The sequence below is a fragment of the Littorina saxatilis genome, linkage group LG6, assembly GCF_037325665.1.
Source record: "Littorina saxatilis isolate snail1 linkage group LG6, US_GU_Lsax_2.0, whole genome shotgun sequence".
NCBI classification, from domain to species: domain Eukaryota; kingdom Metazoa; phylum Mollusca; class Gastropoda; order Littorinimorpha; family Littorinidae; genus Littorina; species Littorina saxatilis.
The window spans coordinates 27,287,473-27,314,480 of NC_090250.1; the positions used below are offsets into that span (position 1 = coordinate 27,287,473).

Consider the following 27,008-nt stretch of genomic DNA (forward strand, 5'->3'; position numbering starts at 1 on the left):
GATGCAAGTCACAGAGGAATGGTTGGTTGGTTGTTTCTTTACGTCCCTTCAACCTATGGTTATGTGGGACCGATACACAGACTGTAGGAAGAGGCAAACCGTCTTGAACAATATTTTTCCCCAGGAAGCGACTCCAAGCACACAGAAGACTCGAAGGTGAGTGACGTACCTTGTAGTCTTTCTGTGATAGTAGTAGTCCAATGGACGATACCTTCCGCCTGTGATCAGATCAGGAATGTTAAACGTTCACCATTTTGAATTGACTATAACTCCTTCCTTAATTGGTTCATATACTATTAATTGTTTTTGTCTTTAAAAGATCTTTCCAATGGTATATATAAAAGCTTATTTTGATTTTATTTTAAAAATGGCCTGACCTTGCTACCTTTTGTCATTTTGTGTTCCGAGCCTCCGCACATTAAGTTACAGTTCCTGACAAAACTAGGCCCTTACGGATACGAACTTTTGGCAATGTTTTACGGACAATGAAAATGACAATGACCAGAGCACGCAAATGGATTCTAAAACACCCCCCTTTTCATGCCAGAATGATCATCCTCAAGATCGTGGGCATTCTTACCGGAAAGAAGACCTGCCATTCCCTTGAATAGTCAACACTGACAAAAACCTCGTAACATTCCGCCAGAACTGCCAAAAGATGAAGAGACAAGACTGGACATTGATGAAGATGTCGCTCTTCCAGATCGTATTTGCAGGCAGTGAATGCACAGCATGTAAATCACAGAGAAATGTGTGCGTGCCACTGTCCAGCTGCTACACCGCCATTGTTATTAACAACCGGAAGTATGTCACATGAGGTACCATCATTCCAACTGATCAACTAATTATCAAGAAAATCCTTAAAAAGTAATAAATAACACGATCAAAGACATTTATCGAGACAAAAAAAGATAAAAACACGTGTCGGGATATCATCTTGAAAAAATTGTATAGGGTGACAAAAAAGCGTTGTCATGTGCCTGTGCCGTGGCTGTACAGAGATAGTTGAAGGGAGATTACTCCAACATAACCTCTTTTATGCAATCAGGTGGTGTTTGGGTGATGCACAAAGTGTAAGGTAATGCCCGACATGCAAGATGTCTTTGGTGTGTCTTTGAAAATAGGCATAATATTTTGATTTATTAGTGCAGATGTATCCAGCGTGTTTTACCTCACGCGGTTTTTGCCCTCGGTTACTTCCCTCGTTAAAACCGAGTCGGTTGCAAGCAAAACGTGATCATGGTGATTGTCTGCTAGCAGCTCTGCTGATGTCTACACCGTACACGGGTTTTTTTAAAAATTGTTTTTATAACTCTTTGCAAAGGGCATTAGCATTGTCTTTTCACTTTCTGGCTGCATGAAAATTTGTCTAAGACACATTTTCTTTTGCAGTTTTTATGCACAAAATGTTTGTCAGAAAACAGATGGGCCGTACATCCAAAGCCTGGAGGCAGGCTACGTTTGCAAAAGAGAAAGTGCAGACAGAATTGTTGGTATTATGCCCCCCCCCCCTCCATGGTACAGGAAAGGTTTTGGATAGTTACAGATATTGCATTGCAGAGAAGAAAGCTGTTGACTGTTAAATAAGAGCTGCCGTCTTGCTTCAATAACTTCCTTAAAAACCCAACTTAAAAGTAAGATTCCAGGCTTGTCTAACTTCTCTGATTATTTGTATTTTCAGAATGTGTGCCAAAGGTGGAGTGGTCAGCTGTTCTTAATCCTCCAGTCCTTGAAGAAGGAGGGGTCTTCAAGCTCACTGAAAACTGCAGTCGGGCTGTCATCAACATCCTTCAGTGATGGGGATTTTCAAGACTTTGTTAAAAGGTATAGTATGGCATGTAAAACACACACACACACACACACACACACACACACACACACACACACACATTATATATACATGTGATGTCCTGATAACATCAGATCGACTACGTCATTGATACATGTACGCGTCATGTACGCGTCATAGCCCAGCCTCGCTCTGGGCAGACGCCATATTGGAACTGATGAGTTACACATGCCTACCACAGCGTCTCATTAAAACCTCCTTGTTAAAACACACCAGCTGTGTTTTGTTCTTAATTACGTGTTCCACTTACAACACTACAACACACACACACACACACACATATCAGTGTTGTTGCCAGGCCTCGTTCTTCGGTCTCTGACGCATTCCTTTCTGATTTGACGCATTGGACCTAGCCTTGTCCGGTCGATGGACCGATAGTTTTTACGTTTTGGTGGTCAACTGACCGATACATATTCGTACAAGGCGGACAAGGTCTGCAATGAATGGAATGGGAGTTGCAAAGTCGGAAAACAAATCCCAATCGAAATGCTCATGTTCGCTACGAGTGAAAATGCACTCGGTGCCGAGTCCGTGTTTGTCGTCATTGACACGCGAGGCTGCTCTTACGGAAATACCCAATCCAGCCGGTGTACCTATTTACCGAAAACGGCGCAAACAGCGGAAAGTTCATCAATATAATACTACGGCATGGTAATGCGAAGATCAGGCAGGATCCCTACATTTGCTCACCGGGCACTGTATTGGAAAGGGTAGGCCAGGAATGTCAGGCTCTTTCTCCTCGCAAAGTTTATGAACAATTAGAACTAGGAAGTGACATCAGATAATAAAGTGTTATCATTGTTCAATGGCTTTATTGTCATTTTTGCGTAAAAAGATAGATTTAACTCCGGACTGTAAGTTATTTTGCATTGCATGTATCAAAGGTATGGCGGTACAATTTGGACCTATTGTTTTTTTAAAGCCAGGACATTTGGACCTATTGTTTTTTTTATGATGTCCAAATGACCTATTGTCTTCTTAGGCAAAACAAAAAAAGGTGTGGTTACAGTAACATAGCCACAAAAAAATAGGGTAGGAAGGTAGGCAATCACTTTTTTTTTTAAACTTTTTTTTCTAGTGTGCAGGGGTGTCGTTTGGGTCGGCCCTTCGGCCAATCGCCGATTTGTTTTTACTTTGGCCGAAACTTTCATGTCCCTATCGGCCAAATGTCCGAAGAGTATTCGCCTAAATCGGCCAAAGTTTGTCCAGTTTTTTGTATTGGTCAGGCTTTGATTGCTAAAACTGCTGCCGATGTACTTAGTCAACTGACTGGCGTTTATTTCCTTCGCGAATACCAAAAACGAAACATCAATGTTTTGAACGGAAACCATTGCAACAAAATATAGATGCCAGAGTGGTTTCCCTTGGACAAGGGAAACTACACTCTCAGCGTTTGCGTTCGCCGGTTCGCGATCAGTCAGTGCTTTCGATTTGGATTTGAACATCATGTCGCAACCAAAAAAGAAAAAAAACTAAATTGGCCAAGGTTTGCTACTCTTCGCCAAGTTAAGTGATTCCGGAGAAAATGACAGGATCACCGCGAATGTGGACAGTGTCAGTGTGAGTGGTAGTAGTGTAGCAGACGACATAGCAGACGATAGTCACCGCGAATCAAAATCTGCTGAGCCAGAGAATGAAAAGCGTCCTCCAAATCGTGGTTTTCAAGCAAAATGGCTCACCCTACACGGTCTTTTATTGTCATGTTTCCCAAGGTTTGTCAAGATTTGCACAAGATTGGAAGAGGTTTACTTTCAAGAAATTAAAGTTAAAGGTTTGAAAAAGTTTCAGGTGTCTGATGTAATTAAATCAGCAACCTATAATCCAGGGGGTGTTACAGGGGTCCCCCCCCCCATAAAAAAAAAATCAGTTTTGTCTGAATTTTTTTGTTCTGTCTGTAAAGCCGGGGGAAGAGTTAATTGTTTAGTTGTCACAGTATGCGACACGTCTTCCTTCTAACCATACTATATGATGTCGAGAGCAGATATCAGTGAAGATAAATTGCCATTATTTAATAGTAACGTTAAAAGAAATAATGAGTGGCTGCTGACACCAGTTGATCATGTTTAAAATCAAGGATAAGCCACAAATTGTTTATAGAATAGCTAACATTCTTCAGCTTCAGGGGGGCTTTGCCCCCCCAGACCCCCCAACGAGACCCTGGACACCAGGTTGTACCCCCTCCCCCCTCTGGCTTAACTACTCCGCCCCTGTAATCTGTGTTCCTAAGACAATGATTGTATGTATTGGTGTTCCCCTCTTGAGTCTTGTGCTTCAATGACAATGTTGCGGTGACTTTGTATGAGCCAAAATAATAGCCGAACATTTTCCAAGATGTCCTAAAGCTTTCTGACAGTTTCGGCCAAATGTCCCAACATGAAAATGTCTGGCAACACCCCTGAATGTGTACAAATTAAACCTACTTGACAGGGAAATAAGTGTGCGACTCGAGTGCTTTCGCTTTCATTGCGTTTTCTGCACTCGTTTTCTTGGGGTTTTTGTGTGTGTGGACAAATGTAATAAAAAGTTATAGGGTCGGCCCCTAAAAATAGGGTAGGTCGGGTTACCGTAACCACACCTATTTTTTTTTTTAGGCCTTAGGCTGGCAACAACACTGCATATATATTTGAGCAGGGGTTGAATTTGGGTTTCAGAGAAGCGGGCACTTCCCTAGCACAGTTGTGTGTTTCACATGTTGGCGTCTGATAGGGTTGATAAAAAGTGGAGCCCCCATTTTAAGCTTGCCAAAAATCAGAAAATTAGGCCTCAAAAGAAAGACAACCTTAAAATCTATCATTGAGAAGGGATGGGGGAGGGAGGGGGGCTTAAAAGAGGAGCACCATATTGCATGAAACATGCTCGACTCCAAAATGTTTGGTAAGGGTATGAAAGCACTGTCCCTCCCACGAAGCAAGGCGCCAAGAGCAGTGGCCAGACCGAACGGACCTTCGGACCAAACTCTGGGGAACGGCAGATGAACTTCGCCACACAGCCAGCTTTGCGGCATCCCTCGGAGAGAGACATTGATCGTGCAGTCAGTCGAACGCAAAAGAAGAAGAAGACGGTATGAAAGTAATGCTTGTACTTCATATTCTCGTTGTTCCCCAAAATTATTTTTCTATTTCTATTGTTAACAGGCACAGGAGCTGTGACAGCTGTAGGAACAGGACTGGTGCTGTATGATGTGCAACGCAAGCGGGTTTACAAGGACCAGAAATTCTCTGATGCTTGCAGGCATTATATGACTGTCAACAGTTTGGCTTGGTTGGGGTACATTTTGAAGGTATGCATGTGTATTGTTTTAAATACAATGGTGAATTGCTGCTAAACTTCAGTACCTACATGTGCAAACACACAAGCATGCACACACACATACACACACACACATACTCAAACACACACACACACACATCTGAACAGAAAGACAGACACATACACACACAGAAATCCACATATACATGCAAACACACCCAATCACACACACACACACTTAACAAAAACAGCAATTAAAGATATATCTACAGAAAGTTTATTACACTTTTTTGTATGGGTAAATTTGTAATATTTTGCCTGAATTGGACAGGCTGCTGTATAACTGTAAGTCCTAATTTTCTTATTATTTGTAAGTGTTTCTTTGCTTCTTACCTGTTTTTGTAACATTTCACTGAATGGTTCGGTGGCTGGTTGGTTACTTGCTTGCTTGCTGAATGGTTGGGTGGCTTGTTGGTGACTTGCTGGCTTGCTTCCTTGATAAGTTTATTGTTTGACTCTGTGATTGACTTTAAAATTGTTTTCTGCTTGCAGGGAAAATTGGAGATGGCAACAAAGAATGTTCCCAAAGCACAGGAAGAGTTTCTGCTGAAGCAGCTCAGGGACAATGCAGACACAGAGTACGGACGGCTCTACAACTTTGCTGCCATCAAGAATGCACAAGATTTCATCCGCGCCCACCCTCTGACAAGGTATGACCACTACAAGCCCTATGTGGACAGAATGATGGCTGGAGAAGAGAACATTCTCACGAAAGACAAACCTGTGGTCTTTGCTGTCACATCGGGTACCTCTGGGACAGGAAGCATTATCCCCATGGTCAACAAGCAGAGAGGGCTATTCTTCCTAGAAGGGATTTCTGTGCTGTACAGGTGTATGGTGGACGCTTTCCCTGACTCGACCTATCTCAACAAGGACTTCAAGATTTTTTTCAACCCAGCTTGGAGAATGTCCGAAGCTGGCATCAAAGTTGGTCCCAATTCTTCCACCCCTTCAGAAACCAAAAGCCTCCTTCACATCTACTCTACTCCAGAGCCTGCTTTTGAGATTCTCAGTGAACCAGAACTGCTGTATGTTCACCTGCTCTTTGCGTTAAGAGACAAACACATGGGAATGATAGAGGCAAACTTTGCTTCCCTCGTGTTCAACGCCTTCAAAGCATTGGAACATGAACTGCCTAACCTAGTAAGAGATATAGCCAATGGAACTTTAAACCCTGAGCTGAAAATTGAAGCTGACGTAAGACAAAAGCTGGAGGCCTTGCTGACGCCTGACGCTAAACGTGCTGCAGAAATTCAGAAAGCCTTTGAAGAAGGAATAGACGGCGTGGGAAGGCGAGTGTGGCCAGACCTCCATGTTGTGCTCTGCACGGACACAGGGACCTTCACTCTGTACGGAGAAAAGCTGAGGGAAACGTACCTGAGAGGGGTGCCCCTGTACTCGCCAATCTACGGGGCCACAGAGGGTCTGATTGGTGTGAACATCTGGCCTGACGACCTGCCGTCCAAATACCTGCTTCACCCCTGCGCACAGTTCTTTGAGCTGATCCCTGTCAATCGCTGTGAGGAGGACCAGCCCACGACACTCATGCTGAATGAGGTAGATCTCTCGACAGACAGACAAGACAGACAGACAGTGTTTGGAACTGTGCAGACTTTCTTTGAAAAAATAAGTAGTGTCTAGGTGTGTAGAACTTACATGTTGAAATTGAGATAGATTTTTTGCTTGCCGATTAGAAGATCTGCAGGTCTTTGATTTCTTCACTAAAAGTGCAGCTTTTGCTCCCTGTCTTGTAAAAATCTGTCATCAGTTATTTGTAATATATATATATATCCCTGTTAGATTTATGTCTGTTTCTTTTTTTTTTCCAAGAACTATCTTCAGGAGAATATTTCTTTGCTGTTGTTAGAATTACTTGCTGTTCAATATTATATGTAGGTATGGCTGAAACAGTGACAGACTTCATTTTCACCTAGACAGGGAAAGATCTGCGATGAAAATGTTTTGAAAGGAGAGCTACATGTACAAAACCAAAGGCCGCTAATCCTGACATTGTTTGTACCCAACTTACCGTAATCTTTTTCCTTTGCAGGCTGAAATTGGTGAGCTGTATGAAGTTGTGATCACCAACCCGTCCTGTGTGTATCGCTATCGCTTTGGGGATGTGGTGAAAGTCGTAGGCTTCCACCATGAGTGTCCCATCATCGAGTTCATGTACAGGTATGTTATTTGTGTAAACTATGTCAGCCCCATTCATTCTGCTTCTAGATTTCTACAACACATTTGTACTACAGTGGTACCTACAATGTGGGGCCTCTCCGATGACAGGACACCTCCTGTAAAAGGACACTTTCTGTTGTCCTGTTGTCTATTATCTTGACTTAAAATATTCCGGTCATGACAGGCCATGCACTTGCAATTTAGGGACACTTTTGGTTGGTCCCATGGGTTTCCTTTCATTGCAGGAACTAGTGTACTACCAGCCTCATAAAAAACGCTGGCGCTGGACCCGAGTACTCTTCAGAATGGCTCGTCACCCAGTATGAAAGTTGTTGTCTTGTGCACGTGGATTTAAAAAAAAAAAAAATAATTTTTTTTAATTTATTTTACACAATTAAAAAAATTATTAGAGTAAAATAAAACATTAAAACGTTCATAATAAACAATAGTAAACAAGAATTAAAAAAATTAAAAAAATTAGACCGCTCATGCCGGGAATCGAACCCGGATCACTTTGGCCATAGTCGGACGCGCTTTCCATCAAGCCATTGGCAGTGAACTCAAATGACTAGACTGCTAACGTTGCTGCTTCATAAAATTAGGTCGCACAGTGGCACACGCACGCAAAGCACGCACGCACGCAAAGCCTGGTTGTCGCTGGCTGACTGGGCGGTTCTATGAGCCCTTGAGCGATACGCATGCTTTTCATGACGCACGCGTTCGGCTGTTCTATCAGCTCAATGGCTGGCTGTCGCTCCGATTGAATTCGTCCAACCGTCAAGAACTTTTGTGTTTTTTGGGGCATTTAGGTCCCAGGTAACATTATGAAGTTTTAATACGATCAATCGGACCTATTATCAAGTTAGTGTATCAACTTTTGAACGAACTGCGCCCAGTAGTTTCCCAGCAATAAGCTGTTAAGTCCAGACAGACAGATAGACAGACAGACACACACACAATTAAAGTCTGTTGGACCCTAGTACTGCGTACTCGGGGATAAAATGTTTGGTCTTTTACTGCTACCCAATTGACTTTCCTTTTTGTGTGTAAAATTATAGCTAAAAAGTAATTCTTTCGCTTGACAAGAAAATGTTAGTGATGTCAGGTCTGAGATATGCATGCTATCAGTAACTTGCAACATTGGAGCTGCAAGGGTTAAAACAATTAAGAAGAAGAAGCAGCAGAAGAGCTTAAGTAAATACCACTTGTGCTGCCACAATAAACTTCAGTTTATGTGCTAATTTTGAATTCTGTGGATTGTTATACACAAATGTAATCATGCAGTAGGTCTTGTTATTTTTCTTGTCAGTGAAACAATGAAATATAAGTAATGAGGATATATTGCTGTTTTTGGCTCACGTAAGTGTAGCCTATGCGATGCTAACTTTTGTCTGTCTGTGCGTGCGTGCGTGTGTGTGTGTGTGTGATAGAAACTTTAACATTTCCGAGTCTATGGATAAAGCTCGCATAAGAAGATTACGTCTCGGTCAAAAGTGTTTGACGTGTGTGATAGAAACTTTAACATTTGAAGACGTCACATTATGACGTAAGAGGGTTAGACGTCACGCGAAGGAATTACTGAAAGTCTCGGTCATTGTTATTGTGAGCGGGCCGAGACTAGTTGGCAGATCCAGTGTCTCGCTTTCTTGCACAGTTTCACCTATGCTTACTGTGTGTGTGTGTGTGTGTGTGTGTGTGTATGTGTGACGGAGTGATTGAGTTTGTGTTACTGTTTGTCGATTTCTTACGTGAGCCTTGAAGGCTTCACCTCTTGTTGAAAGTGTTCTTGTTTTTCTTCTTTTCTTGTATAGGCAGGGCCAGCTCTTGAATGTGAGAGGAGAAAAAACACCAGAGTCTTTGTTCTATGAGACACTTACGTCAACAGTGGCACAGTGGGAAGGAATCAAGCTGGCTGACTACTGCTGTGCCGAGAGTATTGTGGTGGAGGACACAGACATAAAAAGTAATAAAGTGTGTGTGTGTGTGTGAAAGTCTTATCTGTGAGTAGGTTTAAATCATTTGAACCTGTTAACTTTTCTGGTTGCCATTTTAAGTTGCGCTGTTGGAGTCTGATTTGTTCACTGCTACCAGCAGTGTACTTGGCGTGCATATATCCTTGAATGGCAGTGTATGTTTTTTTTAGGATAGCCCAGTAGACTGTAATGAATTGGTTGAGGAGAGTGTTGTGCGAAACACAAGATGAAGGTTCAAGTTGATTCAGGAATATTCAGCAATTATCTATGCACTAGAACAGCTGCAGGAGGGCCCATTACGGGTAGAATTGGTCACTTCTTAGTCTTGACCATTGTTTCAATGGCTACTATGTCAGGTTGTTCCAGGAGCATTATTTCTAGCACATTCATGGACAGTGATGGTGCCACTGAGTGAATTTATGAGCACAACATGTATATATACCTTTAGGTTGGCTTTGATTTTCATGCAGAAATGTATGTGTTAGTGAGAAATTTAAGGATTTTTTACAATCAAAATAGAATAAATGCCGGGAAAACATTGTCCATGTACATGTTATAATATGTCTATTGATTTTATCATTTTAGAGTACAGGAGTAAGCTCCCCTGCTACCATGTGTTTCTGGAGGTGGAGGGTGACAAGGGAACGCCAACCGTCTCCAGCGCACAGACAAAGCTCGTGAGTAGCAAAAACATCAACCCTCCTTTCCTTCTCAGGGATGGCCAAATCTCAAAATTGGAACTCGCCAGTTGGGCGAGTAACTTCAAGAAAGTCACTAGCCCGGCAGAAATTTTGCTGGCCGGGTACATACCACAGTTGATCTGCAGTGTTTATATGGCTTTAAAACGGGATAATACAACCAAAAGGGTCGCATTTGACCAGAATTTCCAATGGCCAGCCGGGCGAGTTGCCAAGCGGTTTCTACCCGGCGGATTTTTTACTCGCCCCTGGTGTCCGGGCAGACGATTTGGCCATCCCTGCTTCTTTACCCGCAACACCAGAACAGTGAAACCCCCTTTTAAGACCTCCACAAATCTGAAGAAATCAGGTCTTTTAAAGGGGGGAAGTCTTAAAATAGAGGTAAATTATCAGAGGTTTTGAACAGAAAAACTGAAAAAGCAAGGTCTTCTAAAAGAGGAATCCTTAAATTTGGGTGTTTTAAAGGGGGGTTCCACTGTAGCACTGAATATATGAATATTTGGGAATGAAAAAGTAAGCAGTCAGTATTGAACAGAGCATAGATTTTCTTATGATCCTTAGACCTTCAGGCACCTGCATTATTGCCTCCCTTTATACATAAAGCGAAATCTCCGCCTTGAAAGTGTTTTTTCTTTTCATGAATCCTGTAAAATTACCTTTATTTTGGGAACTTCTCTCTTTCAAGACCTCATTTTGCAAGATATTTTTGACAAATCCAAAACAGATAGACTGCTTATGTTCCAAAATCAAGAATTAAAAAAACAAGCAAGAAAGGTTAGTTATTGGAACAGTTAGTATAGACAGCATGAAACATTAGGCAGTTGACCTAGTGGTCTTTGTAGTGTTTTTTTGTGTGTGTTTTGTTTTGCTTAACGCCCTCCGCCTGGCGTCTGGCATTATGGGGTTAGTGCTAGGACTGGTTGGTCCGGTGTCAGAATAATGTGACTGGGTGAGACATGAAGCCTGTGCTGCGACTTCTGTCTTGTGTGTGGCGCACGTTAAATGTCAAAGCAGCACCGCCCTGATATGGCCCTTCGTGGTCGGCTGGGCGTTAAGCAAACAAACAAACAAATTGCTTAACGCCCAGCCGACCACGAAGGGCCATATCAGGGCGGTTCTTTGCAGTGGATGGACAAGCAAATAAGAATAAGACAGTGAACGGAAAATGGACACAGCTCAGTTATGTGTCATTTCTTTGATCTCAAGATATATATATGCATTTATTTATTTTTATTTTTACATCCTCAAAAAAGGGGCAACTGCGCACGCGAAATTGAACGTCTTGCTCTCGTAGATATTTCTAGATATGCTTCATGGTTTTCTCCCTTTGTTTTGTTCAAGATTGATGAAGCTTTGAGCGCCAAGTCCTACCCATACTCTTCGTTCCGGAAGAAAGCCAGCATCGGGGAGATGCAGGTTCATCTCGTGCAGCCCGGAACTTTCCAGCAGCTGAGGGAATTCATGATCAAGAACAGTTCAGCGTCTTCCAACCAGTACAAAGTTCCCAGAGTGCTGAAGAAGAAAGAGGCAGTGCAGTTTATGCTGGAGAGAGTCGTCTAAATGATGGACTAGCAGACCTGGGAACCCATACAATTTTGCCATATTTTGTACGCTTGATTGTTTAAAATACTATCAGTACGGTCAGTGGAAAAAAAGATATGACGAGAAAAATTCTTAAGACTGTTTTTCTTCTGTTTCTTTTAATGATTAAAATAACTTTATAACTCTGCATTTTCCCGCAGTGGGGCACTGCGGTTATGAAATTAAAAGCCCCTCCTGTTTTTGGAACCGCAGGAGCTTTCTAGTTTGCTGTTAGGTAGATTTTTGGTTCCTCTTTCCTGTCATGCTCTCTTTTTCTTCATGAATTCTTTTCTTTTTTCTGCCTTCTTGCTCATTCACCTGTATTTTTTCCAAAAATCTCTTCTCTTGCCGCTTGTCTCGCGATTCATGTATAGTTTAATCTGTTAGTGTTCTGATGTAAGTCCAGCAGTAGATAGGTTAAGCCTATTTTAACATACTGGAAACTGGTAATCTTCCAGTAGGTATTAATTTAGTTTTACTAAAGCCTGCTGGGACACAAGTAATGGGTTAGTGCATTTGTAAACAGGAATCGCTTGACAAGTGGCCCCCTTCATCCCCCCCTTCCTCGTCCTGATATGGCTCTGCGTAGTCGGCTGGACGTTAAGCAACAAATAAACAAACAAATAACTCTGCATTTGATCAATAACAGCTTTTGTCATTACACATTGAAAGGAGTATTTGTTTTAAATGTTTTGGTAAACTTAATTGTAATTCAATCAAGTTTGCGTTTTAATGAAACAGATCCTGTGATTGGTCAGAATGCCCCAACTCATTAAAATTTACCGGTCATTAATTGTCGATAACCACTCGCTAAAAAATCCATTAACGACCTGCTGGCGAGGCGCATTGATACATCCTCAACTTGTCTCGGTTAGCTTTGAGGGTCATTTTACAAGTAGGAAATATGAAGGCCAACGAAATACTGAGACCATAAGGTATGCGAAGTGATGACCACGAATACGTGACGTAAGTTGATGCATGAATTCTTCCGGACTACGTCAGTCAATTCCAAAGATAGCTTTTGTAATGAAAAGAATTTGTTTTAGAGTTTGCTGTCCAGAAACCCGTCAAAAAAGAAGGGAAAATGTGTGTGAAAGAAAACAAAACAGGAGCAGAGTGATACGATAGGAATACAGAGACATATTTCTTGGGACTTGACCCTTGCAGGTATGTAGGTGGACTGAAAGTAGTGTGTGAACAGAACAGAACCAATTCTGTCTGTTTACAACCGCATGAAAGCAGGAAAGAGATCGTCGTCAGATTGAATTACAATAACATTAACATGCTTCCATTTAAAACTTCGAGGTCTTCATCGTGGATTGACGCCCTCCCAAAGTCTATTTGAAGCCCTCCGTCGCTTCGCTCCGTCGGGCTTCAATTAGCTTTTGTCGGGCGTCAATCCCCGATGAAGACCTCGAAGTTTCAAATGGAAGCATGTTAATGTGTAATTAACGATGCAACAGACGTTTGAATCATCGATGTTGAAATGTTGTGTGGAGTACACCTATTTTTCTAAAAATACGCCAAATTTGTTTGAGAATACTCTTAGTGCAAAACAGGGGTTCCCCGGTCTGGACTAGCTGTTGTTGTCGTTGTTGAGCGTACCTTAATTATCACTTGCGGGAACACTTGATACATTGTGCATATAAGGTGATTCTGTCATCCCAAGAGGAAAATTGCGTTCACGTTTTTTATCACCCTTTGTACTGGAAACTTGCATTCTCCCAGTAAGGTCATATATTGTACTACGTTGCAAGCCCCTGGAGCAATTTTTTGATTAGTGCTTTTGTGAACAAGAAACAATTAACAGGTGGCTCTATCCCATCTCCCCCCCTTTCCCCGTCGCGATATAACCTTCGTGGTTGAAAACGACGTTAAACACCAAATAAAGAAAGAAAGAAAGTTTTTTATCACCCTGTCATGTGGGTAATCGTACTCTGTCTTTAGAGGACTAGTTCTGTGACATCTCCCGTCACTGAGAACTTTTTGCTTGTAAAAAGAGACTTAATATGCGCTTCCTGTTTATGTTAAGGGAAGACATTTTGAAGGCCAAAACATCAACTTTTGACTTATAACTTTCAGCTGGTGAAAAGTGACCGATGTGCGTACTGCTTACGCTGCAGAAAGACATTTGAACTATTGAAAAAGTTTGGCCTAAACATCAACTTTCGTCTGAGAACATTCAGCTGGTAATGGAGGCCGAATTGTTTACTGCTTACGTTATTGAAAGTCATTTAAAGGAGATATAGAAAGTTTGGGCGTAACATTAGCTTTGGAAAACACTATCAAATAGAGTTCCCAGTGGATTTCTGTATATGACTTTGATTTTGTATTTGTGCGGTGTTGTATCAGAATCATTGGTATGTGTACAGAGAAATCAGAAAGTACTTACCTATGATAAACTTTGAATGAATGATGCTCTGTGATTTCTGATCCCAAACCATATGGATGCCATGATCGAGGTGTCTTGTCTGTGTATTGAAGATCCAGTGCTAGACTTAGCATTCTCAGCTCACATGTGTGCGCAGGGTTATGAAATATGGGTTTATATGCTTGTGCATTGATTTTTTTCCTCTGACATGGCCCTTTTGGTCTTGTTGTAATCTCCTTGAAGGATCTAGCAGGACGATTGACCAGTAATGACTCAGATCCACCATTGCCATGGCCCTATACTATATTATTCATATCCATAATTCCTAAAAATATAAACGGCAGAGGTGAGATTCTTCCTCTTTTTGGAGGACTTCCTCCTCTTTAATTCCTCAAGGTACTCCTCTCTAATATTAAACGTTGGACACATTTTGTTGGTTGTGAATCAGTAAATCACAACTTGGTCATGTGTGAATCATTTTCTTCTTTTCAACCAGGGATGCATGAGAAGATCAATGAAATTTGGAGATTGTGTACAATTTTGAAACTCTTTTACCCTGTCTTCTTCTTTTTGAGTACATGTACTTTTTTCATCTTTAGTATGGGCTTTCAGATTCAAAGGTTTGTAGAAAGTAACACTGTTTAGGTGTGCATGTAGTTCAACTAGTGACAAATTGCACAATAAGTTATTGGGCAATTGCCTCATGCATAGACAAAATTTTGGGATACAGTGAGCACTTTATCGAATATAATAATAACTTTGGAGAAATGTGATAACTGCTTTTGTAAGAACGTGTACTGCAATTAATTGTGCTTGTTTGTAACATGAGTGGTTGATGTTTGTGTGTGGATAAAAATGATTTTAAATTGAATGTGTCTTTGTGTGTGTGTGTGTGATGTCATTTGTGTGTGTGTGTGATGTCATTTGATACACTTCTGATTTTCTTTATCAGCTCTTTCTTTCTATCTGATTAAACACACACACATGCACACACACACACACACACACACACACACACACACACACACACACACACACACCATGCTTTCACATGAAAACAACAAACATCAGACGGATTTCCCCATCTTTAATACTTAAAAAAGTTCTGTGGGCGTTGTCCGGCTAATTAGCCAAAAATGTAAAGTGTTCAAAGGCACATTAGACAATGCTGTTCTGAGCTTACTGAAAGTATTGCACCGCTTGACAGAGATTTAACAATGGCCTTATCTTGTACAAAACCGCACACAAGAAAAAAAACATTGTTAAATGGAAAGTCATCAGCAGATTGTAAATTATTCAGATGTACATGTACTTTTTCTTCTTGTTTTATTGCAGTAGGATTTCAATTTTTTTTTTAAATATGTGAAAATGCTCAATAGGAACTTATGTCCCTGATAAACACTACAGTCTTGAAATGTATTGCAAAAGGGTTTCTAAAAGAAAATGTTTTCTTCACTCTGCTTTTATGAGACGGTTGTTAGTTTCAGGGAGGTACCGGTAATTTTGAATTCAAGAATTTAGAATCAGTTCTTTCTAGTGCTCCTTTTTTGTCTACCACTTACTTTTTTATCAAGCTAATATGAACCTCTTCATCGTTAGAAACGGAAAAACAGGGATAAAGATATCTTTGGTTTCTGCCAAGGTTAGTGTTTCTAATATTCTGTTTCCTCATGTTAAGGAAAAAAAAATAGTCTGTTTACGGTATCCCGACGGACCCTATTTTTTCGCACGACCCTAGACTTTTTTTTGGCATTTGGGAAAAAAAAGAATAAAAATGTAAAAAAAAAGTCTGTTTTTTGGCAAAATAACTTAAAAATAGGGTTTTTTGGGAAGAAAAAAAATCCCGACCTACCGACCCTATTTTTTTGGCCTATGTTACCGTAAACAGACTTTTTTTTGTTGGCCTAAATATCCCATCAAGTCTGACATTTTTGTGAGAACCATTTTATCATAACAGTGTCTTGCTAAATATCCAATCAAATCTGTGTGTGAGCCATTTTATCATAACAGTGTCTTGTTAAATATCCCATGAAGTCTGACATTTTTGTGAAAACCATTTCATGAAAAAAGTGTCTGATCTGGGGAATGAAGAAGGCGCTTTATTAATGTCTCTTTAATATTCTTCTCCTTCCTCGTCTTCAGCCTCCACAGCGTCCTCTCCCACCTCCTCGTAGTCCTTCTCCAGGGCGGCCAGATCCTCACGGGCCTCTGAGAACTCGCCCTCTTCCATGCCCTCCCCCACGTACCAGTGCACGAAGGCGCGCTTGGCGTACATGAGGTCGAACTTGTGGTCGAGACGGGCCCAGGCCTCGGCGATGGCGGTGGTGTTGCTCAACATGCACACGGCACGCTGCACCTTGGCCAAGTCACCGCCAGGCACCACGGTGGGGGGCTGGTAGTTGATGCCCACCTGAAATAGTAAAGAACGTTTACAACTTTCATGCATTGGAACAAGCTAAACTACATGGGCAAAGGAACTCTCCTTCTTCTTCTTTGTTCATGGGCTGAAACTCCCACGTTCACTCATGTTTTTGCACGAGTGGACTTTCACGTGTATGAGCGGTTTTTTCCATGCCATTCAGGCAGCATACGCCGATTTTGGAGGAGGGCAAAGGAACAAATATCCTTGACTTGAATCAAACCCAGGATATTTGGGCAAAGGAACACATATCCTGGGTGTGATTTATATCAAGGCAGAGACATACATACAGAGATGCGAAGCGAGGGCCGCTCGCGTGAACTCTTGGGGTACAGCGCTCGGTCAACGTGACCTCGCGCGATTGTTAGCCATCATCCCGTACTACGTTGTTGTTCGCTTGCTCTCTGACACCGATTTGAAGTGCTTTTCTGTCATATTTCTTTGGATATATCCAGCTTCAGACAAGAGATATCAGTGGTAAGTAAACTTGATTCATATTCTGTAGCTTCAATAGTGTGCACACGAACGCATTTGAGAGGATTGGGTTCCCGATGTGAGTCAAAAACGGTTCCTTCGGTTCTTGCGGCCATTGTTTCTAAGTCCATTGTGCGTGGAGGCAATGTTTGGGAGCTAATATTTTCTTTTGTGCGCAACTTTGCTTTCCCTTAACTGGCAAATGCATTACTGGTGTAGACATTAATCTGTTTGTATAATTTTTGACGCGCTGTAATTAAATTGTGATGCTTTCAAGTCTCACTCAAGTGGTTCTCGCACTTACACTGGCGTGTGGATAAAAAGTTTTTAAGGAGAAATGAGCGAAATTGCTTACTTTAGGATTCATCTTCTAATCACCAAATGATGCAATAATCTTCTTCTTGTGATTTTCTGTTTCTCTTGAGTGCAAATAATTAACAAATTGCATGTTTTATTATCTATGATTTTCTATGAAACAGTTATAACTCTTTAAAAACACAACAATTGCCAGCTTGGCGCCACGGTGGGAGGATTACTTGCCCCTGCCGTAGGCGAAGATACCGCGAGCTTGGCGCCAGTGGGAGGATTACTTGCCCCTGCCGTAGGCGAAGATAACGCGAGCGGGAAGACAGCGCTTCGCATCTCTTCTATCTATGTCTCTGATCAAGGTTGCACCTCATTTAGAGAGCACTGAAATAACATTAATTTTATCTCAGTCTCTTTATTACATGTTTATCTTTACTACAATTAAAGACTCTTGAAAAGAGCAGCAGACAAGCACATTAATCACACAATAGGACCAAACAGTTTTGTAACAAATCTGGTTTAAGAAACCCCGCCTCTTTTTATAGGACCTTATTTATTTGTCTCATAAGTATTAGTATGTCTGTCCGCTATAAAGATAGATAGACGTACTTGTGAATGCTTCGTTTTGTAAAAACATTAACCATTCCAATAACTAACCTTTCTTGTATTGTTTTATTATCTTCTGTAAGCCTGCGAATTTACCCCTAAATCACCGATGAAGGCAACGTTTCTCAGATTTTTTTATTTTAAATTTAGCAATCCTGGAACTTGACCTCCATTTTCAGACAAGATCTCACTTCTTTAGATTTGGGGGTCATGTGACAGAAAGACCACCAGTACTAACCTTGAAACCAGTAGGACACCAGTCCACAAACTGGATGGTGCGCTTGGTCTTGATGCTAGCAATAGCGGCGTTGACGTCCTTGGGCACGACGTCACCACGGTACAGCATGCAGCAGGCCATGTACTTGCCGTGCCGGGGGTCGCATTTCACCAGCTGGTTGGCAGGGTCGAAGCAGGCGTTGGTGATCTCAGCCACTGACAGCTGCTCGTGGTAGGCTTTCTCCGCTGTTCAAACAATGATGAGAATTGGTTTGAGCAAGACAAAGACATTGTAACACTTCATAAGATAAACTTTCTAATGTCATGTAACAATGAAGGTTTTTCTTGTTCTTGGGCATCATCAACAATCTAGCCTCTAAGTCTTTTATTTTCATGTTTCTTACAATAAAGTATAGCTTGTGCAAACATGTCAAAAACCTCAAAGTTTTCAATCATTCACGGCAGCTTACCCGATATGCAATTTTTGAAATTGGTAGGTTGCCTTAGTAAGTCACACCAGTGACAAAGTAGTGGAAAAAATAGGTTGAAAAAAAACCCAAAGTCTGACTCATTCACCACTCACCAGAGATGACAGGAGCGTATGTGGCGAGGGGGAAGTGGATACGGGGGTAGGGCACCAGGTTGGTCTGGAACTCGGTCAGATCCACGTTGAGGGCGCCGTCAAACCTGAGAGAGGCCGTGATGGAGGACACGATCTGGCCGATCAGACGGTTGAGGTTGGTGTAGGAGGGACGCTCGATGTCCAGGTTACGGCGGCAGATGTCGTAGATGGCCTCGTTGTCCACCATAAAGGCACAGTCCGAGTGCTCCAGGGTGGTGTGCGTGGTCAGGATGGAGTTGTACGGCTCCACCACTGCTGTCGACACCTGCAATCGAGCACAACAGTTATGAAAACCAAACCAAACATACAACAATTTAAAAACTGGCCATCTGGCCAGAAGGAGCTACACTGGAGACCAAGCTCTGGGGAACGTCAGAAGACCTGAAAGCGACGTTCCAGTTCACGACAGCAGCGGAACTACGACCCCAGACACAACCGTCGAACGCAGAAGAAGAAGAAGAAAAACCGGCCAACTTGGCAAAAAAAAACATCTCGTTCCTTGACTGGGACAATGTTTGACAAAACAGAATGCCTTTGAAGCACTCATCTCAGTTTCCAAATGCCTTCTGTGACTGAAAATATCCCCTTCCAACGTATAGAAATGTAACCATTAAATCATGCTGAAATAAGTGTTGTACGGCTCTACCACTGCTGTGAACACTAGCAATTACAGGACAGAACACTGAAGACTGTGTATAAAGGCTGTCCTTTTTGAGCCAGAAGTCGACTTCGTGAAGTCTTTTTATTGGAACATTCATTGCCAAAGCTTCATGCAGCCAACTTCGCAAAGTCAACATCGTCCAATTAATGTGAGGCTTAAACAGATATCATTTCACCAAGTAAACCTAGGGTTCCAATTGTGTAAATTAAAAAGAAATAATTAAAGGGAGTCACTCAGAATATTGGAAACGAAATGGTCATTGTCCATTGGCCTGAGGAGCAGGGTAGACGGAGAAATAACCGTCTAAAGGAAACAATTCAGAATATGTGAAACAAAACGCTTTCGACATACCTGAGGAGCAGGGTAGACGGAGAAATAACCGTCTAAAGGAAACAATTCAGAATATGTGAAACAAAACGCTTTCGACGTACCTGAGGAGCAGGGTAGACGGCGAACTCCAGCTTGGACTTCTTGCCGTAGTCCACAGACAGACGCTCCATCAGCAGGGAGGTGAAGCCAGAGCCCGTGCCGCCGCCAAATGAGTGGAAGATGAGGAAACCCTGCAGTCCTGTGCACTGGTCAGCCAGCTTCCTGATGCGGTCCAGAACCAGATCCACGATTTCCTTGCCGATAGTGTAATGTCCGCGGGCATAGTTGTTGGCCGCGTCCTCTTTGCCTGTGATGAGTTGCTCTGGGTGGAACAGCTGTCTGTACTGCCCTGTCCGTACCTCGTCTGCACAAGAAATGACAGGAGAGTCAACAGACTGACTGAAAACAGGTTCGAAGCTGAGGTTAGTAAAAAAGACAGTTCAGAGTTCTAAAAACTAGGAGGAAGCACGCAGTGTGAAGTTCTCTGTGTATATTGGTGTCAAATGGGTCACTGATCTTGGCTGAGAAAAGGAACCGAAAGTCATATGCACGCGCGCAACCTCGCTGGTACACAACAGTGACCGTTCAATGTGCAACACTGAAAGGGTCCAGCAGTTGCAAGCCGTCAACAATTCACAGTTCTATTAAACCCGATTGAGAACAAAGTTGACCATCAACTCCTGCAACTTTTTTCACCCAGTTACAGATCCAGATCGCCCAGCAGCCTAGATACACCATTCTGTATCTCTGACTTGACTCACCTACGACTGTGGGCTCGAGGTCGACGAAGATGGCCCTGGGTACGTGCTTCCCGGACCCCGTCTCCTTGAAGAAAGTGTTGAAGGAGTCGTCGCTTCCACCCATGGTCTTGTCCGAGGGCATCTTGCCGTCAGGGTAGATGCCGTGCTCCAGGCAGTACAGCTCCCAGCATGCATTGCCCATCTGGACGCCAGCCTGGCCCACGTGCACCGAGATACATTCACGCTGAAAACAATAATAATAATAATGAGGATATGTATATGGCGCAAATCCTAAAATTGTTCTGAGTGCCTCACAAAAACATCCATAAATAATTGATTAGGGCCCATGTACACAATTACAAATCAATAGAAATACACATCGAAGTATACTTATACACTTGACAAAGTTTTAACTCACATTCAGCCAAGTCAAATAATTGTACACATCGAAATAAACTAATAAAAGAAACAGAGAACGATGGAAACATTTGATGAGATGATGGCCAAGATGAAATGACAGAAATTGTTGAGGATTTTATGAGAGTTGATAACTAAAGCAGCGTAAATACACGCTGAAATGACACAGAAAATGATGAGGATTTTCGGAACTAAAGCAGCGAAAAATGCATGCTGAAATGACATAAAATGGTGACCTCATGTAATAAGACGTGATAACTAATTAAAGCAGCGAATAATGCAAGCTAAAATTACTCAAAAATGATGAGCCTCATGTAAAATGCAGCGAATAATGCACGCTGAAATGGCACAGAAAATTGGACACAGTATGAGATGATGCCAACAGTACTGAGTAGAGAGTAAAGCTCCAGTGCTCGGAGATGCATTCACGTTGAAATGGTCGGACAAATCGGGGCAAGTTTACTTCAAGAAGTGATGGTTAATGTTAGGTAGAGTAAAGCAGAACCACGGGCACTGAGATACACTCACGATGAACTGATAGAACAAAGTTCAAGCTAGATTAACTGTAGCAGTACTACCTGCAGTGGTGGGTTTTTTTTTACCAATATAATAAGGTTGTTATTTTATATACACAATTGTGTTAACTTGATTTTATGTAGCAATGACAGAATGTTATAATACAGTTTGAGTGTTGTTCTTTTTAAGATTATTAGTTTCGAGGAGGGGGTACTAATTATTTCTGATTTGGGCAGTCTAATCACGCACAAAGATGTCCGCACTTAATCTGATGCACTGATTTATATTATGCTCACTTGAAATAATAAGCGGTCCCTGGAGTATAACTGCAAATACAAAGCCGCTCAATGGAAACTGACTTTCACGACAGAATGTACACAAGCGCGCAGGAACAAGACTTTGTAAGTCTAGGATGAAAGGCAAAATGTATTAGATTGGACACAATTCAACTGAGTTGTTGGAGGACAGCTGGGGGGTGGGCGTGGTCTCTAGCTCTTGCCTAATAACACCCCCTAACCCCCCACATTCACAAACACATCAGTCCTAGTGCCATGTGTCTGTGCATTGGTAATCCTGCTTGACTTGCTTACTAGACAATTTCCCGTGTAAAACAGATGCCTATACAGTTTATTTTTATGAGCCAAGAGTAATAGGGGGGGCGGGGGGGTAGAGTTGTGGATTTTCTGCATCACTTGACAGCTTTATGCACATCGTGCATCACTTCTCGCCTGTTGCCGGACTGAATGCTTGGCATTTCTGAGTTATACTGACAAACTCTCTCTCTCTCTCTCTCTCTCTCTCTCTCTCTCTCTCTCTCTCTCTCTCATGGCAATGAGTGTTGCTTCTCTGTCTGTCTGGGTAGCACCGGCAGAAACACAGAACTTGCGCAGTGAGTCATACTGTTCCTTCTCTCACTGACCCAGCGTGAACAGAGAACAGTAAACGTTGGAAAGAATGACTAAGTGTCTTGTTTGCAAGTAGCTAGGCAGAGGATATGCGCCGAAATGGCTGCGATCTGCTGGCCGATGTGAATGCGTGATGTATTGTGTAAAAGAAATTCCATCTCACACGGCATAAATAAATCCCTACGCCTTGAATATGTGCGCGATATAAATTGCATAAAAAATTTAACAAAAAAATTTAACAAAATAAAAATCCCTGCGCTTAGAACTGTACCCACGGAATAGTACGCGCGATATAAGCCTCATATTGATTTATTGATTGATTGATTGATTGATTGAGTGGAACCCCCCCCCTCCCCACCCTCCCTTGAAGACCCCCGATTTCAGACACCTCCCTTCGTTGTTTGTTTTAGGACATTATTATTTTTTTTGATAGATTTTCTGTTCATGACCTCTATAAATTTAACTCCATTTAATAATCCGGAAGACCTAATTTACTCAACATTTTGGAGGTCTTAAAAGGGAGTTCCACTGCATCTCTGTTGCAGGATCAGGTGCAGGCAATTTTGCCATTTAGTGGTCGTTCACCTATGTGTCTGATTGAGGTTCCTTGTCAGTATACAAAGGTAGACGCATCCCCTCAGTGGAGATTATATAGGAGGAAGGAGGGGGGGGGGGGGGGGGGCTCTAGTCATAAAAGAAAGTTGACTAGGTTTTTGAAATCACGTTGAACGAGACAAGAAATTGACTTGCACGCTAACCTATATAACCTCAAATCGTGCACGAGAACCAGGGTTTGTTGTCTGCTTTTATGAATATTTTGCTAATGAATTAAACGTTCCAATAATTTAACATTTCTTGATTTTTTTCTTTATTTGTTCGTTTGTGTGTTTGTTTGTATTGATCGAGTGCAAACATAATGCACGGTGAATACTAAAACTAGCTGGACAAAAGACGTTCAGTGCTCCCCCCCCCCCCCACCCCCCCGATCTCCCTCCTCCTCTCCACCATTACACGGCACACTATTGGCATCTCTCTCCTTCACCGCTTATTTATTATCCTGCAAGTCTGTTTCTACTTTCTTTGTGTTGTTATCAGCAGTCTTATCGGCGCGTGTCAACTCAGTGATGGAAGATTCGGAAGCACTGCTTTTCTTCCCCTTGACCCCCCGCGGGTTAGAGGGAAGAATTTACCCGATGCTCCCCAGCATGTCGTAAGAGGCGACTAACAGATTCTGTTTCTCCTTTTACCCTTGTTATAGACCTATATTAGTAGATCCCTGCCCTTGTTAAGTGTTTCTTGTATAGAATATAGTCAATTTTTGTAAAGATTTTAGTTAAGCAGTATGTAAGAAATGTTATGTCCTTTGTACTGGAAACTTGCATTCTCCCAGTAAGGTAATATATTGTACTACGTTGCAAGCCCCTGGAGCAATTTTTTGATTAGTGCTTTTGTGAACAAGAAACAATTGACAAGTGGCTCTATCCCATCTCCCCCCTTTCCCCGTCGCGATATAACCTTCGTGGTTGAAAACGACGTTAAACACCAAGTAAAGAAAGAAAGTTTTCTTCCCCTTTGACTTAATGGAATTCAGGTGTTGTCATCATGTAACACTGCCAGTCACACGATGACAAGTACGTGTGTTAGGTTGTAGATAATCTTTGCCGATTTTCTTTAATTAACAAGTACAAGTTTTAATGTTCCAAAATAACCCGTTATATTCACGTGAGTAATGATGAAGATTCGCAGTGCAAGTGACCTTTTGCTTCATCATAAAAAAATTTTAACAAAATTTTACTATTTTTAAAATGTGAAAACTGACTGAGTCTGTTAACTTGCTTGATAACGAAGAGTTAGCTGTTACCGGATTCCAATCGAAAGAAAATGTAAGCCTTGATGTAGATAGACATTCACGCTTTCAATTGCCGGATAATTACGGATTGACCATGTCAGGCTAGGAATTGTAACACTGTCTGTGACTGCGTCAGTTTTGCTTTTGCGATCTTTGGCGTCTGCCGATAAACCATCAGCCTTGAGCGATGATTCATGAAGTAAAATGTAGTAGCATCATGCTGATGGAAATATTATATCTAATATATAGATTTAACCTGAGTGCGAAGGTTTTAATCTTCGGAACACTAGTCTCCTTCTTAAAGTCAATGACTGAAACAGCAAAATCAGGATTGAATAGGTCTACATTTTGCATACAAAAATAAATCATCCTGTAGGAAACGGCGCAGTTCTGCAGTCAACTAACACACATTGTGTATAATCAAAGAAAAACACGCAACTGATTTTGAGAACTTTTCAAAAGTACACGGAGAGAGCTTTGAAATAGGCTTACGCAATATCAACTTCACTTTTACAACCCATAGTAGAAAACCGAGCTTTCTTGTCTAAAAAGAAGCAGTTGATGTCTTTTCCAGCAACACAGAAGATGCCGTAGCGCTTCCTGCATTTTTCACTGGAACCGGTGTCACGAAATTTTCTTTCGCCGAAGTATTTTTTCTCCCCCACCAACACGTTTCACTCATTTTTGTACCAAAAACAATTCTTCTGCAAAACCATCCTCTGACTTCGGGTTAGGGGTAAGTTTGGGAATGGGTTAGGTATGTAAACAGTTTTAAAATGCGTCAATTTCTGGCAATGTTTGTGAACTAAGAATTCAATCGACGCCGTCCGCGGGAATTCGGTATTAAGACATACCCGAAATCTTCGTTCACAAACATCGCCAGAAATTGACGCATTTTAAAACTGTTTACATACCTAACCCATTCCCAAACTTACCCCTAACCCGTAGTCAGAGGATGGTTTTGCATAAGAATTGTTTTTTGTACAAAAATGAGTGAAACGTGTTGGTGGGGGAGAAAAAATATTTCGGCGAAAGAAAATTTCGTGACACCGGTCCATCAACTTCTCTCTACTACGAAGACAGTCCCAAAGAACCCCCAAAGCTTCGCATCATACACTGAGATTTCAACAACAACAACAACAGTCACCGTACCATTTTGCTTGATGCTAGGGTTTGTCCACAGAAGAATGCAGGAGAAATTCAAGTGTAACGAGGGCTTTTGCGGCTACAACCTTTCAAACTTTGTGAGCTTTCAGACTTTTTGTCTGGAATCGTAGACAACTCGCCACCGGCAACACTGAACAACAACCAACAACAGTCACTTACCATTTTGCTTGATGGTAAGAACGTTTGTCCACAGAAGAATGCAGGAGAAATTCAAGCTGTAACGAGGGCTTTTGCAGCTACAACCTTTCAAACTTTGTGAACTTTCAGACTTTTTTTGTCTGGAATCGTAGACAACTCGCCACCGACAACAAGGAGTCAGGGTGAGGAAGTGCCAGATGCTTCCAGAGCCCAACTTTATTCTGCCGGGCTGCAGACTGACTTCAAAAACTTTTACTTTCGTGCAGTTAGTTTTTGCTTTGACTTTCGTATACAGGTAGACGATCAAGACTGAAAAAGACACAGGCAAAGGATTCTCAAACAAAGTTCACATCTTTTCTTTTTCTTTCCAGATTTTGAAGGGAATGAAACTGTAGGTGAAATTCTTGAAATCTATAGCATTGGACATGGGACAGGAATTAACTTTTCTGTTTTATGTTCGCTTGAAGTAGTCAAAAACAATGCTCCTCCTCGACTTGATCAGTCTTCTTGGGTTATCATGCTGTCACAGTGTCCGCCATCGTGAACATTTGTGTAATTTTGTTTTGCTTGGGTCACGTGTCCTTATTTCTTGTTATTAATTGGTTCCTGTTATTTTGAATAAAGTTCTGTTTAAACCAAAAGCAATGCTGAACGAGCGGTTGCTGATTAAATCTTGTGCCCGCGTGTACTGAACAGTAGTTGGGATGTCTGGGGTAGGATCATCAGCCCTCGGTCCTTATCCATTTGGCAACCAGTGGCACCCGGCACAGGGCGGAGAAAGCAGCTGCAGCCCCAGCGCTTTGTTTGCAGAAACTCTGGAACTTTTTCAGGCGCTCCTCTGGCACCATTCCCATCCCTACCTTCTGATTGGCTGGCACGGCAGACATGGGAAATGGGCTATCGCTCTCACCTGAGGAGTGCACGTGTACGTGTTCAGGCTTTACACCGAGTAGCACAGAGTTGTGGAATATTCGCACTTGATGGAAACTGACTCGTGACTGATGAAGTGTGTGTGTGTGTGTTTGTGTTTGTGTGCGTGCGTGTGTGTGTGTGTGTGTGTGTGCACGGTGTGTGTGTCAGTATGTGTGTGTGTGTGTGTGTGTGTGTGTGCAGGTGTGTGTGTGTGTGCACGGTGTGTGTGTCAGTGTGTGTGTGTGTGTGTGTGTGTGTGCAGGTGTGTGTGTCAGTGTGTGTGCCGGTGTGCGTGTGTCAGTGTGTCTGGGTGCGTCTCAGAAACTGAACCTTTTGTGTGTGCCATAATCAAATTAGCCCACAATTGAAACATACTGAATTTTAAATCATGATATTGGTATTTTTGAGAAGTAAAATGAATAAAGAAATAGTACAAACAAAACTGAGTATTTTGCATGATTATTATGAAGGTTGTTTTGCGAAAGAAATGATTGGATGCGTGAAAAAGGGAGGTCTGATCTGTGACATGAACCATCAACTAGTTTTGCACCTCACTACAAGAATCGTTTAGAATGTCCAAGGACTGCTATTCAGTCTTGTTATGTGTGTTTGGTGTAAGTGTACTTGACAGTTGAAATGTTATTTTGTCCACAGAATTGTTTTTTAAACGAAATTAATCGCTTGAAAGTTTGCCCATCACTGTCGTAACATAGGTTTCCACACGCGTGCAAC

General features: G+C 42.0%; 2 protein-coding genes across 2 annotated transcripts; one reads left to right on the plus strand and one right to left on the minus strand.

The window, feature by feature from the left end:
• Nucleotides 1-1,025: 1,025 nt before the first annotated feature.
• Nucleotides 1,026-14,830, plus strand: LOC138968885 (GH3 domain-containing protein-like). Its single transcript, XM_070341557.1, has 8 exons — nucleotides 1,026-1,078; nucleotides 1,682-1,824; nucleotides 4,984-5,129; nucleotides 5,651-6,715; nucleotides 7,209-7,336; nucleotides 9,148-9,299; nucleotides 9,895-9,986; nucleotides 11,349-14,830. The coding sequence occupies exons 2-8, from the start codon at nucleotides 1,797-1,799 to the stop codon at nucleotides 11,565-11,567; spliced, it is 1,830 nt and encodes a 609-aa protein (XP_070197658.1). The 5' UTR covers nucleotides 1,026-1,078; nucleotides 1,682-1,796; the 3' UTR covers nucleotides 11,568-14,830.
• Nucleotides 14,831-15,031: 201 nt separating this feature from the next.
• LOC138968886 (tubulin alpha-3 chain-like) lies at nucleotides 15,032-25,637 on the minus strand. The gene is made up of 6 exons (XM_070341558.1): nucleotides 25,386-25,637; nucleotides 20,394-20,616; nucleotides 19,695-19,996; nucleotides 18,564-18,867; nucleotides 18,003-18,226; nucleotides 15,032-16,369 (listed from the first exon to the last, which is right to left on the minus strand). Exons 1-6 carry the CDS (start codon nucleotides 25,386-25,388, stop codon nucleotides 16,073-16,075), a joined length of 1,353 nt encoding a protein of 450 aa, XP_070197659.1. The 5' UTR covers nucleotides 25,389-25,637; the 3' UTR covers nucleotides 15,032-16,072.
• Nucleotides 25,638-27,008: the final 1,371 nt, after the last annotated feature.

What these genes read in the sequence shown, in the direction of transcription:
- LOC138968885 (XM_070341557.1), top strand. Translation starts at nt 1,797, where the DNA reads ATGGGGATTTTCAAGACTTTGTTAAAAG. An exon ending in ATCATCGAGTTCATGTACAG is followed by an intron (nt 7,337 to 9,147) that starts GTATGTTATTTG and finishes TTTCTTGTATAG; the next exon opens with GCAGGGCCAGCTCTTGAATG. An exon ending in GGAGGACACAGACATAAAAA is followed by an intron (nt 9,300 to 9,894) that starts GTAATAAAGTGT and finishes TTATCATTTTAG; the next exon opens with AGTACAGGAGTAAGCTCCCC.
- LOC138968886 (XM_070341558.1), bottom strand. An exon ending in CCTCGAGCCCACAGTCGTAG is followed by an intron (nt 19,997 to 20,393) that starts GTGAGTCAAGTC and finishes TTTCTTGTGCAG; the next exon opens with ACGAGGTACGGACAGGGCAG. An exon ending in CCGTCTACCCTGCTCCTCAG is followed by an intron (nt 18,868 to 19,694) that starts GTACGTCGAAAG and finishes GCTCGATTGCAG; the next exon opens with GTGTCGACAGCAGTGGTGGA.